A 12,696-nucleotide genomic window follows, 5' to 3' on the forward strand; every position below is an offset into this window, starting at 1 on the left:
GTGATCTTCACTGGCTTCTTCAGTCTACCTTGCACTGCCCTAGCATGCTGCAGTTCAGCCCAAATTCTCCTTCACGTTGTACCACAAATCAAGCTATTTGTTCCATTTTTTCTGAAGCTCAAGAATGACAAAATGGCATGTGGCTGGCTGCCCACTTACCCAGAAATAATCACAGTAGCTCCACTCAGAAGGTTTCAGCAACTGCTGCTCTGGCATTACATCAGGGTGGGGGAAAGTCACACAGTTTATCTGTAAGAAAGGAAAGCAGAAGAGAGTTAGAAGGTAATAAAATTTAGCTGCTAATGAGAAATATGCAAATGAAAGATTATATACATGCACACCAATCAAAAAAACTACACTGAACATGTCAGTGAAGAAAAATTGGTTGTTGCATGGAAACAGCAGCTAAGTATTCCCAGAAAGCTCCTGTGAGCAAGCAGTAGCGTTGGCTCAAAGGACAAACTACTTGTTTCATAAGAGGAAAACCTGCCTGATTCAGAAGTGCCATACACAAAGTTCTCCTAGATCTCTTACAAAGCTGTGGAAAAATACCTGATGTGAAACACCCTGAGCATGCTCTGAACACAAGAAATAATCTAAACAATGAAGAGTACTGAAAGCACTGCTACTGGCATAGCATAGAATCATAAAATTATTAAGATTGGTAAAAACCTCCAAGATCATCTGATCCAACCATCCGCCTACCACCAATATCACCCACAAAATCACGTCCCTAAGTACCATGTCCAACCATTCCTTAAACACCCCCATGGACCGTGACCCCACCACCTCCCTGGTGGAATCTCATCAGCAATTTTGGTTATGTTAGTTTCCTACAGGATTACAAAAAAGGTGTTATTTTTTCAGCACACAGCCCTTCACTCTGTATCAGAAACCTTTACAGATAAAAGTGGTGCTCCTGGAGAAAGGAATAGAAACTTTTAAATCAGTTAAGCTTCAGTGCACAGAAGCGCACAGCAATTTTTGAGACAGAACCCATCATGCAGACATTAAACAAAGGCACAAGAATGTAAAAGTGCTCATTAAGTTATCACAGCAGAAAATGTAGCCTGATAAAAGCACAGTGTAAGCAAAGAACGTGACAGCTAGGGCAGAACATGCTGCAGAAAACTCTGGACGCAACTAAGCCCTTTTCAAGTGAAGCACCAGCAAGAGTCTCTCACTGTCACTACATAATGCTCCTGTAAAACTCCTGCTGGGCCCTCTTACTGTACCATCAGGTTCACTGGACACTAAGGATACTTGTATATTAATCAAAAAATCAACCAAAATTAGGGATGGAAAAGTATCACAAATGTAACTGTCTGTTGTTTGCTTTTTTTTTTTGGGGGGGGGGGGAGGGGTGGGGGAATTACTTAATATTCAAGGAAAAACCAAGAAAGGATTTGGGCAGGGCTATCACAGCTGCACAGGCAGACCTAAACCTAACGCTTATAGGTCGCGAATCTGCCTTTGGACTATTCAAAGGGGATCAAAAAGGACACAGCACCCTGTTATGAAGAGCTGACTCTGTATAAACCCACCATACCATATCAATGCAGCAACGCCTTTAGCTGATACAAAACTGTTCCTGCAAATCCACACTGACTCTTCCACTGTTAGCCTGCACCAAAGTTTCAGTGGCTGTCCTGTTCACAATCCAACATCTTTCTCCAACCTCCTTCTTCAGAAGGGTCACTCATTCTTTACAGAGCATGCCAATTCTTATTTCAAAGCAGGCTCAGGACCCAGGCCACATGTTACCAACATCCATCTACCCTGGACAATAGGAGCAGGTGAAAACACACAGTTCCTTCACACTCCTCCACCCAAAGAGTCATGGATCATAAAACTCTGGCTCAGTTCAGAGCGACTGGTGCAGTGAGGGGCACCTGCACTATCCCATGCTGATCTCTCTCACCACATAGCCTCCAGCACTAAGCCTATCTCTGAGGAATGTTTTACTGAGTAAACCTGCCTCAGCTAACATTTTTCTGTTCCTTGTCAGCTCAGTCATCTCAAGACAGCACTGCAAGCCTATCTTGTCCTGTTTTTTTGGTTAGGTAGGTCGAGTTACCTTCCCTTCTCCATCCAGGGACCAGTTCTAAAAGCCTGCAAGCGGAGTCCACCATCCCCTGGAAATAGCCCAGCCACAGAGAGGAGCCCACAGCTCTCCTCTGTGTGTGGCCAGCCCAAGCAGAGGTTTGCTGAGATCTTGGGCACTGGAAAGTTCGGGTGCAAGGGGCTGCCAGTGTACACTAGTTCAACACCCTGCAAGGAGAGGTCAGCAACTCTCACCCCATCAGGAAGTTTCAGATAGATCAGTACAAAGGTCTTAAAAATAGCAGCCAAAGACCCTAAGCAAATCACTAGCTTCAGACAGTGTCTAACAAGCACCAGCCTGGATCAGTACCAAAAAGACACACAACGACAACATACTTTGCAGACAACATTATGTCTCTGCTTGACTTCACAGATTGCCAAATTCCATGCTATTGCTAATCACAGGCTGCTCTTGTACCTTAGCATACCTCCCTGCTGACCATTTCTCAAATAAATCGATATATCATATTTTTGCCTTAAAACATAAAATGACCTCAAAACCTACACACAACTGCTCTGTTATAGAGGTGAACTGCTTGGTGTAAGTATGAAAGACAGTAGGTCATCCGGTAGCAAAGACAGAGAACGCAAAATATTGCTAGCAACAAAAATGTTATATGTAACCATGTTGAGGAATGGGATGGGAGGCACAGGTTTAAGCACTTTCTGGCTTTGATATTGCCTCTCGCACTCACTGAATAAAGCTTTGGTGACGGACACAGTGTGCATGAAACGCTGCCCTGCACACAGCTACAGCATGTGCTTACACGACACTCCTCGTGGGTCTCCAGGACAAGGTACCGCCTCCTAAGAGCGGGTTGCCATGCTACAGTTACTTAGGTTGTGCCTCAAGTTAAAAATAGGCAGCAGTAGAAAGCAAAAGAGGTGAAAAGATTGTCTGGAGGTTTTAGAGACACTGGCAACAATTCACATCTCCAGTCATGAGCATCAATACTGCAATGGTGAAAGAAGCTATTCTGGTTTCCATCTATCAGATTATCCTCTTACTGGTGGAGTTGCAGAGAATGTCAAGGAATGTCCCCCATGGAAATACGCTACTGAGTGAAGTTTTGCGTGGACCAAGATCATTTATTTCTACTGGCAAAGGACCAATGCTTGCTATCAAGACAATAATGCTTTCAAGGCAGATTTCTAGGGCACAACATTGTCACAACAGATGAAAAGGAGCAGCATGGAATGCACCTCCTAATTGTATTTTGCAACCTTCACCAGATGACCGCGCATCACCCCTCTGTGCACATCAAGACACAGATGTGACAGATGGCAAGAAGCACATACAACGCTAGTTGAGAAAGGAAACTGCAATGGAAATTCGTATTTCCTGCTAAAAATGGGACATGCCTGACAAAAACTAAACCTGTGTCAGTTGGAAGCTACTTACTAAGACTGTTACGTCACTGATATGCTGAATAAATAAATAAAATCACCAGAAATTCCCACACTCGGAGAGGTGAAGGTGTCCCACTGATATGGACTGAATGCACCACACTACTTCCATGTACACGGCAGGAAGAGAAATAGTGAGTACAGATCAACAGGTCATGAAAGTAGGGTTGAATTCATGTCTTTCTCAAAGAGCATTCTCCGATTCAAAGTTTTCTTAGTAAATCAGACATTCTTCACTGCTCAGAAGTTTATGCTTAACTATATAGAAATGATGCTGAATGGGCTGGAAAACATCAGTTACGTTTAGTACCACATCCAAAAGGAAACTGGTGTCAAAATTTAAGAAGTACAATGCAGAAGCTTTTGAAATCCTAAAAAAAAAAAAACAAGCAAAGAAAAAAGACTATTTGTGCAGTAAAGTTAACTTACAGTTTCCTACATTAAGTCCCTGAGGAAGCATGACAATTTTCAAAACTCTAGAAATATTACTAAAACAATATACAACTGTCTAGAAAATCTTATGACTCTTTCTTTCCTTTCATCACCAGATTTTCCTACACTTAAACAAGAAGTCTTGGACTTGAATTTCCAAACATTTCTAAAACTTCACAATGTATCTCAGCAGGACAGGGATGACTGGGCAGGCACTGAGCAGGACAAGGCTATTAGCTCTCATCCCCACATCTCATTCCCCTCACAAACCCTTCTCTGAAATATTCCTTTTGTTGTTTCTAAAAGGAAAGATGGATGAAAAAAAACACTGGTTCACTAGATCAGTCCCACTGATGGTCTTTTGCCTGATGCTAAATCACTGCATCATCAGATACATTCAGAAAGTTTCTTAAATGAAACACAACTCTATTCTCCCAGGACATGGTATCCCATTCTACCTTTTCCATTTAACTCTCCCTCACCTCCGCTACATGAACCTCAGCTTTCACAGGTAATTCTTGTCCAGAGGGTTATCTCTTCAGAAGGCAGACAGCAAACCATCCAGGCTAAAACTAACGACTGAACCTTGAAAGTCACTGCAAAATCAATGCAAACCACAGACCTGCACTTCTGCTTCCTAAGTGAGCATCAACAATTTGTGCAAATGTCAGTTTCATAACAGTCTATGATACAACCCATCAGGGGCTTCCTTTCCAGAGAAAACAGACTCTTAGTGTTGGTAATAGTTGTTTACCAAAATCACCATATCCTTCATCTTGTTGAAACACTCCAGACCACACCTGCCTTCAGGATTTCCAGAAGCAAGAATAAGTCGTTCTCCCAAACAACACTCTGAATGTAGAGAAGGCACTTGCATTGCTAGAAAGTCAGTAACTAAGTCCCACTCCTCTGCCAGGCTACAGCTGCTGATCAAGTGTCATTATCTGATGTTTGCAACTTACCTATCACAGGGTTTCTGTTTAGGTGGAGTTTGCTGGACTGAGAACTCCAAAGTTAATGACCAAACTCCTCTTTGCAAGAAGAGGTTCTGCCTGAGCACTGCTACAGACCAAGAAAAAACATTGAACAAGTCAAGGACATACCCTGAAGCTCTGCTAACCAGAGTATCCCGAAGTCAGCTGGAGCAGTGCGGAAAAAACATAATGGAAGGGGGGGGGAGGGAATTTACATTGCTTTACAGTCCATATGAGAATGCTGTTTTTAACAATGCTTCCTTGGAGCAGGCAATGGCTTGGAGTAATCAGCTGTTAAAATTAGATTGTTTTTGGCCTCTCTGATTCATTATACTCGAAAGCTTTGGACTTCTGTTGGAGAAAGGCACACACAGGGATCTTTACATAACACACAACACTTTATTGCTTTGTAGATGCTACCAGATGGCACACAGGCCAACAAACATGACAGTGAAAAGCCTAAGTCTTCACCCTGTAAGCAGCAAGTATTTCAGAAACACAGGCACTCTCGCTTTTATGTTGCTCTTGCATTACAGTGCAATCTACCCGAAAGCCACGTCCCAACCCTCTGGCGAAGATATTCAGCTTGTGGTTTGCTCTTGTCCCTCTCACCCTGACAGGGAGGAGGCTGAGAGTACATTAGGTGGCTCAGACACATTCCCAATCCCAGCCACCTGGAGACCCTACAGCAGATCAGCAGATTCCCCAGGACATTTGCCAATCTGCCCAAACCAACAGATTCATATTCACTTCATGACATACCACACTCTCAATACTCTAATTAACAGTACATCTTCTAATGTTTAACAACTGATTTTGATAAAAAGAATCCTCAACAGCGTATCTGTTTTTTTCCTGAAAAATGTTGCTATGTGGCAATGACTGACCTGCGCTGCACTTAGAAGGGGAAACCGGAGCATGCTCCTTCCAAACCCTTGCTCCTGTCACCAGAAACCCAGGGAATCATACTCACCGAGGGACAAATCAACAAGCTGTATGTAACAATGCAGACAACAGCCTCCTTCCTGTAGTAACAGTTAACCATAATATATAACATTAAACATTAAAATTACAACATTCCTTTCGTTGTCTTGGATTTTATACCTTGGCAATGCTCACAACTACAACATGCTTATTCCCTCTCCTTTATCACAGCAATTCATTCACCTTCTTATTTATCTTTATTATTTCCTTTCAAATAAACCATTGTACTTCCAGCCACTTCCATTAGTTTCTTTTGATATCCTTCCTGTTTTTAAACATCTGTCATGTACTGAGGAGTCCAGAATTGCACACTGTGTTCCAGATGAGGTCATCACTCATACAAAATATATTAAGATTTATAAACCCAATACTGAGAACATCTTAACTGAACCAACTATATTTAATTATTATTATGAAAAGCAATGTTTCAATGATTTCATACTGATACCTAAAATCTTAGCCTGTATCAGAAATCTTCAGCTGCTCTGGCATAGAAAAATACCTTTGATGCCTTTGAAACGACAAAAATTGTTCTCTAGCAGGGCAACGACCCATCTCCTGCATTTTTCTATCCTTTCAGTGCTTCTCCAACTATTCAGGCTATTTCAGGGAGAGGGGAAGAATGGTTAAAAGCATAGTAAATTTTCTCAGGACACCTGATTCACAGCCAGAATCTTTAGAGAATGCCTGTTCCCTTTTTCAGTTATTTTCTTACCTCCTGGTCATCCCAGAATCACTAGAATTGAAGGGGAAAATCACGCAGGAATGTGCGCTCTGAAAATCTCCAAGGATGAACAGAACTGAACAGAACTTCCTGAACTGGAAGGGACCCACAAGGATCGTTCTAGGTGGAGTTCCACCCTTTCGGTGTGTCCTGGTTTCAGGTAGGACAGAGTTAATTTTCCTCCTAGTAGCTGGCAGGGTGCTATGTTTTGGATTAGAATGAGAAGAGCGCTGATAACATGCTGATGTTTTAATTGTTGTAGAGCAGTGCTTACACCAAGCCAAGGACTTTTCAGCTTCTCGCTCTGTCCTGCTAGCGAGCAGGCTGGGGGTGCAGCAGGAGCTGGGAGGGGACAGACCCAGGACAGCTGACCCAAACTGGCCAAAGGGGTATTCCATACCATCTGGCGTCATGCTGAACAATATATACGGGTGGCTAGCCGGGGTGGGGGGCCGGCTGCTCGGGGATAGGCTGGGCATCGGTCAACGGGTGGTGAGCAATTGCATTGTGCATCACTTATTTCGTACACATTATTACTATTAATACTATTATTATTATTATTATTATTGTTATTATTTTTCCTGTCTTAATAAACTGTCTTTATCTCAACTCACAGGCTTCACTTTCCCGTTTCTCTCCCCCATCCCGGAGAGGGAGGGGGGAGGGTGAGCGAACGGCTGTGTGGTGTTTGGCTGCCAGCCGGGCTAAACCACAACACGGTGGAAATCCCAAAGCTTCTCGGGGCCCTGACTCAGTACTTAAACACAGCAAAACTACTCGTGGCGAAGACTCTGCTCCTGAAGCCCATCCGGAACTTCCTCCCTGCAACACGACCCGTCCTTCCACCGGGCACCTCCGGCAGCCTGGCTCTTCGCCTCCGCTGCCGGCTGCGCTCGCCCCACGGCCACGACGCCGGAGCGCCTAGCACCCCTGGGCTAGGAAGGCACAGCCGGGCACGGCGCCAGGCGCAGGTGCCCTCGACGCGTTCCTGCCGCGCTGCCCCGGGATCGGCCCCAAGCGCTCCTACCCCGGCTGACGAGGCGGCCGCCACCGACCCGCCCCCCCCTCACCCCGAGGGGGTGGCGCCCGTCGACGGCGGCGCGCAGCGCAGACCCCTCGGCCCCGTCCGCCTCCGAGCGCTCAGCAAGGCCACTCGCGGCCACCCCAGGGGTCCGGCAGCCCACCCCGGCGCGGCGGCACTCACCGTCAGGCTGCTTTCCTTGCTCTGCCTCCGCGGCGCCGCCGGGGACCCCGGGGTCTGTGGAGAAAAGCGGGGCGCATCGTCAAGGGCGCTCTCGGAGCCTAGCATGGCGGGCGCGAGCCGTGCGGGGTGGGCGCTAGGCCGACTCCATGGCACGGCACGGCACGGCACAGGAGCTGGAGGTGGCGCTGCCGTCCGGCAGGGCCGCGCCCCTTCGCCGCGGCCAATGGCGGGCCGGGCCGGGCCGGGCCGGGCCGGGCGGCGGAGCCCGCTGCCAGCCACTGAGGCGGGCCGCTGGCCCCGCCGCCTCCCGCCCAAGCCCTCGGGGCGACACCGTTCCGGCGCTCCGCCTCTCGCCTCCGCCGCGCCGCTCCAGAGGGAGAGGCCGGGGGCAGAGTAGGCGCTGCGGCGGTAACGCGGGCGCGCCCAGCACAGTGCACGCAGTGCACGCCGTGCTGCACGCCGTGCGCGCAGCCCCGCCGCCCGGGCGTGACAGCTGGATGGTGTGTGTCACAGCCGGGCTGTCTGCTCGGAGGCGGCAGGATCCGCTCCACTGCATGCGAGCCCACGTGAGCTGCCGCCACCATCGTGGTCCTGTGCTGTGGCCCCCACACTGCTCTGGCCCCCTCCCCTTGCTCCTGTGTTCTGGGGATTGCCACCCGCTATGAAGACTATGGGGACGACTGGGGATACTCTTAGTGGGGTAGAGGGGAATGTATCTGAGCTAGCCTGGGCCAGGGCTCTGCTGGAGCCCCTGAACATAGCATTTCCTTTGAGCTACAACTTGAAATTCAATGTCCAGCTGAAGTCACGTAAACAGCGAAGTGACCAGGGCTGAATATGTGAGGTTTCACACTGGCCTGCTGCTGGCCTGCAACACACCAGTCAGGCAGTTCTGCTGCTCCATTTGTGCTGGTTGTGACAACCTGAACCAGCAGCATTTAGCTGCTCTCTAGGAAGCTGTAAGCGACGCCTGGCCCTGTGCCCAGCACAGTACAGTTCTGTTTTGTTCTCAGTTGTGGCTTTTTCCCCCTTGACCTGTGTCCAAGAAATGCGGCTGAGCTTGCCCAAGGGATCTTCCCAGCATTTGCTTGCATGATGGCTGCTGCCCAGGTCTAAGCATCCTGGAGAATGTCTGGAAGCTGCTCTCCAGCAGGAGAAAGCCTGTGCCAAGAACAGGCAAGGAGGTAGTCAAGGCAGAGCAGCTTGGGATGGTCCAAGACGGAGGTAGGAGAGGAACAGGCCAGTCTGTAGAAGAGTCTAAAGGCCTAGAGAACAGCACTAGAAAAACACCTTCTTGCAACCAACAGCAATGTGGTCAGATGTTTTCCTTACTAAGGACTCTTCTGCAAAAGCATCCACAGCTCCCAGGAACAGCAGGCTCCCACATGGGTGTGGACATAAGCTTCTCTTAGTATTAATGCAACCAGCAGCTAGTTACAGATGCAAAACTAGTTAAAAGTTCAAAGCACAAACGAGGCCAGGACTTCAGTTTGGGAAAGCTGGTAAGAGCAATGTAAATAAAGTATCATGGAGGCTTCTGAAGTGAATGAAAGAAAGCATGAAAAGAATTTTTGTCAGTGTGATGGTTGAGTCAGCTAAGCAAAGCAGTGCATGAAAATAGACTCCTTGTGTACCTCAAATGTGAATCTGAGCAAAAAGATGACTTTAGGCAAACAGGTGAACTTGAGTGAGACTCAGCACCATAAAAGAGGCAAATGTTAGAAATAAGGTTTTGGGGGAGTCAGTGAATCTGACCTGTGTACCAAGATACATGTATAGCAGATATCTTGAGAAATTAGATTTGTTGCACAAGGATTAACATTGCTTTTTTTAAAGAGAAGTCACACCTTGCAAATTTATTTGGGTTCTCTGAGGGAGACACAGCAGGCGTGTGGACAGGGTTGTACAGTAATGCACTATGTCAGCTTTTAAAATGGTTTTGAGCTAGTTTAGGTTTCCATATGCTCTGCCTCTAGTCTGTGTAAACTGCTCAGAGAAGAAGCAGTGTAGAAGTTAAATGTGAAATGTTTGTAATGGATGTGGAAAGAACAGGGAACCTGAAATGACAGACTATATCACAGGAGATATCATGAATCCACTAGGAAAGTAAAACCAGAAATACTGGCTCAGTTGAAAGAGCACCCCTGGTGTGATGGGGCAACAGTGAAGGCCAGTACTTAGCAGGCCGTGGACAAGAAAGAGGGTGAAGGCAAAGGGGGACAGTGAGCAGACAACACAAAATTTAGATCAAGAAAACAGAGGGACACTAAGAGCAACAGGCAATCCAGTTCAGCATGGTAACTGCACACAAAACGTGCATTTCACTGTCAGTATTTAAATAGTTGCACTACAGGAGAACCTAGCAGTTAACAGAGAAATGAAAAAGAGAACTCAGGTCCTGTACTACCGGGAAAAAGAGCCAGCAGGCAGGGAAGCACAAAAGTGCTACCTAGTACCTATTCAACTGTTGCAGTTTTGGCTGAGAATGAAGAGTTTCAGGGCTGGAGCTGGAAGAGGGGCCTGTGGCATATGACGAAATGCAGGGAATACTCTCCTGTATACAAGAGGTGGTGCAATGAAAAGTGCAAGGGTATTTAGTAAAAGTTTAGACAAACAGGCAGAGGAGAGTGGCTGTCGAGTCAGCATCTTGAACACTAGCCTGAGGTGATGAGATGAGTGTTGGACAGGCTATGTAAGGCGCAGAGGAGGGCCTGTGAAAGGACACACAGAAATGGATGAAGTAATTGAGAAAAACATTTCAGACAAATTCTTTGTGAATAATGTCTTTGGGAGGGAAGGCTGGAGCTGTGTAGTGCGTTTACGTGCCAAGGTTTTGGTAGCAGGGGGCCATAAGGGTGGCTTCTGTGAGAAGAATCTAGAAGCTGCCCCATGTTAGGTAAAGGCCCCGCTGCTGACCAGAGCCGAGCCAATAAGCGATGTTGTTTGTGCCTCTGAGAGCCTATTTAAGAAAGGGGAAAAAAATGCTGCTTCACAGCAGCTGGGAGAGTGAGAGGAGTGAGAAACAGTCTTGCAGGCACCAAGGTCAGTGAAGAGGTGCTCCAGGCGCTGGAGCAGAAAGTCCCCTGCGGCCTGTGGTGAGGACCATGGTGAAGCAGGCTGTCCCCCTGCAGCCCATGGAGTACCACGGTGGAGCAGGGTTCCATGCTGCAGCCCATGGAGGAGCAGCCCAATGCTGCAGCCCAATGCAGGTGGACCTGCACTGACGGAGGCTGCAGCCTGTGGAGGACCCCCGCCAGAGCAGATTTCAGGCCGGACCTGCAGCCCATGGAGAGGAGCCCATGTAGGAGCAGGTGACCTGGCAGGAGCTGCTGCCTGTGGAGGACCCACGTTGGAGCAGTTTGCTCCTGAGGGATGGACCCCATGGTACGGACCCATATCTGGAGCAGTTCTTGAAGAGCTGCTGCCTGTGGGAAGCCCACGCTGCATCAGTTCTGCAAGGACTGCATCCCGTGGGAGGGACCCCACAGCACAGGGGATGAGAGTGACCGAGAAGGAGAGGCGGAGACAAAGCACTATAGACTGACCACAACCCCCATTCCCCCGTTCCCCTGCGCTGCTCAGGGGGAGGAGGTGGAAGAGGGCTGATTGGGGGAAGGCATTTTTAGTTTCTTTCCTTTGTTTGTCACTTCTCTAGCTTGTTAGTAATAGGCAATAAATCTTACTATCTCCCTATGCTGAGTCTGTTTTGTCCATCGTAATTACTGGGTGATCTCCCCGTCCTTATTTCAGCCCTTGAGCCCTTTTGCATCATATTTTCTTCCCCTTCCTCTGTGAGGAGGGGGAGTGAGAGAGCAGCTGTGGTGGAACTTGGCTGCCCACCCGAGTAAAACCACCACAAGCTGCAAGAAAATACACTGAGATAAAGACAAGGACAGATCTGCACATCTAGAGAGGCAGGCCCACATTTTAGGCTAGAAGGGCAGGAAATTTTGGAGGGTTGTTAACAGTGACTGAAGTGGCCTGAGGGATTTTTCAGAAAGGAGTGATAGGGCACAAAAATTCAAAGTATTTTGGCATTTTGTATTGTTTTGGCAGTTAGACAAGAAGACTGACTTTTCTAGATGTAATGAATCTGACTGATCTGACAGTTTTTTAAAGAAAATGCCTCTACTCTAAATATCCTACTCTGACAGACTCCTAAACTACTTAAGCAGACACCCACATGTCTTTGTACCACTCCTTGAATTTCTTCCCCCAAAACTTACCTGGGGGTCCCCACTGGCTTTCCGGAGGCTCGTATGACCAGAGTCTAGTTGGTGTACTGGCGTCCCAGAAATGTGGTAGCCATTCACTGTAAGAACATGAAGAGTGAGCAGGCTTGCTGTAGGTAGCAAATGCATAACTACACATTTTAAAAACTAATCATGTAATTGAATATAAATGTGTGTACTCTACTGAAGATCAGCACACAGGCCCATTCTCCTCTCAGCATCTTGCAGCAGGCTTTTATCAGCAGTTATGACAGGAGTTAACTGAGTTGGAAGAGTCAAGAAAAAGAGGCCCCAAGTCATAGAATCATAGACTGGTTTGGGCTGGAAGGGGCATTAAAGATCATCTAGTTCCAAACCCCTACCATGGACGGGAACACCTCCCACCAGGCCAGGTTGTTCAAAGCCCCATCCAACCTGGCCTTCGGCACTGCCAGGGATGGGGCAGCCACAACATCTCTGGGCAACCTGTACCAGTGCTTCACCACACTCACAGTAAAGAATTTCCTCCTTATATCTAATGTAAACCTACCCTCTTTTAGTTTAAAGCTATTATTTCTTGTCCTTTCACTATACTCCCTGACAAAGAGTCCCTCCAAAGCCTTCCTGCAGGCTCCCTCTAGGTGTTGGAAAGTTGCT

General features: G+C 47.4%; 1 protein-coding gene across 6 annotated transcripts in view; it reads right to left on the reverse strand.

The window, feature by feature from the left end:
• Positions 1–12,696, reverse strand: part of GAS7 (growth arrest specific 7) — a 112,167-nt gene that overhangs the window by 37,229 nt on the left and 62,242 nt on the right. For all 6 annotated transcript variants that reach the window (XM_035561872.2, XM_035561871.2, XM_050714400.1 and 3 more), the window contains 3 exons: positions 12,055–12,140; positions 7,829–7,882; positions 160–249 (listed from right to left, as the gene is read on the reverse strand). In XM_035561872.2, the coding sequence (XP_035417765.1) occupies positions 160–249; positions 7,829–7,882; positions 12,055–12,140 (230 nt within the window). The remainder of the gene's footprint in view (positions 1–159; positions 250–7,828; positions 7,883–12,054; positions 12,141–12,696) is intronic.

Source organism: Cygnus atratus, chromosome 18, assembly GCF_013377495.2.
Source record: "Cygnus atratus isolate AKBS03 ecotype Queensland, Australia chromosome 18, CAtr_DNAZoo_HiC_assembly, whole genome shotgun sequence".
Classification (NCBI taxonomy): domain Eukaryota; kingdom Metazoa; phylum Chordata; class Aves; order Anseriformes; family Anatidae; genus Cygnus; species Cygnus atratus.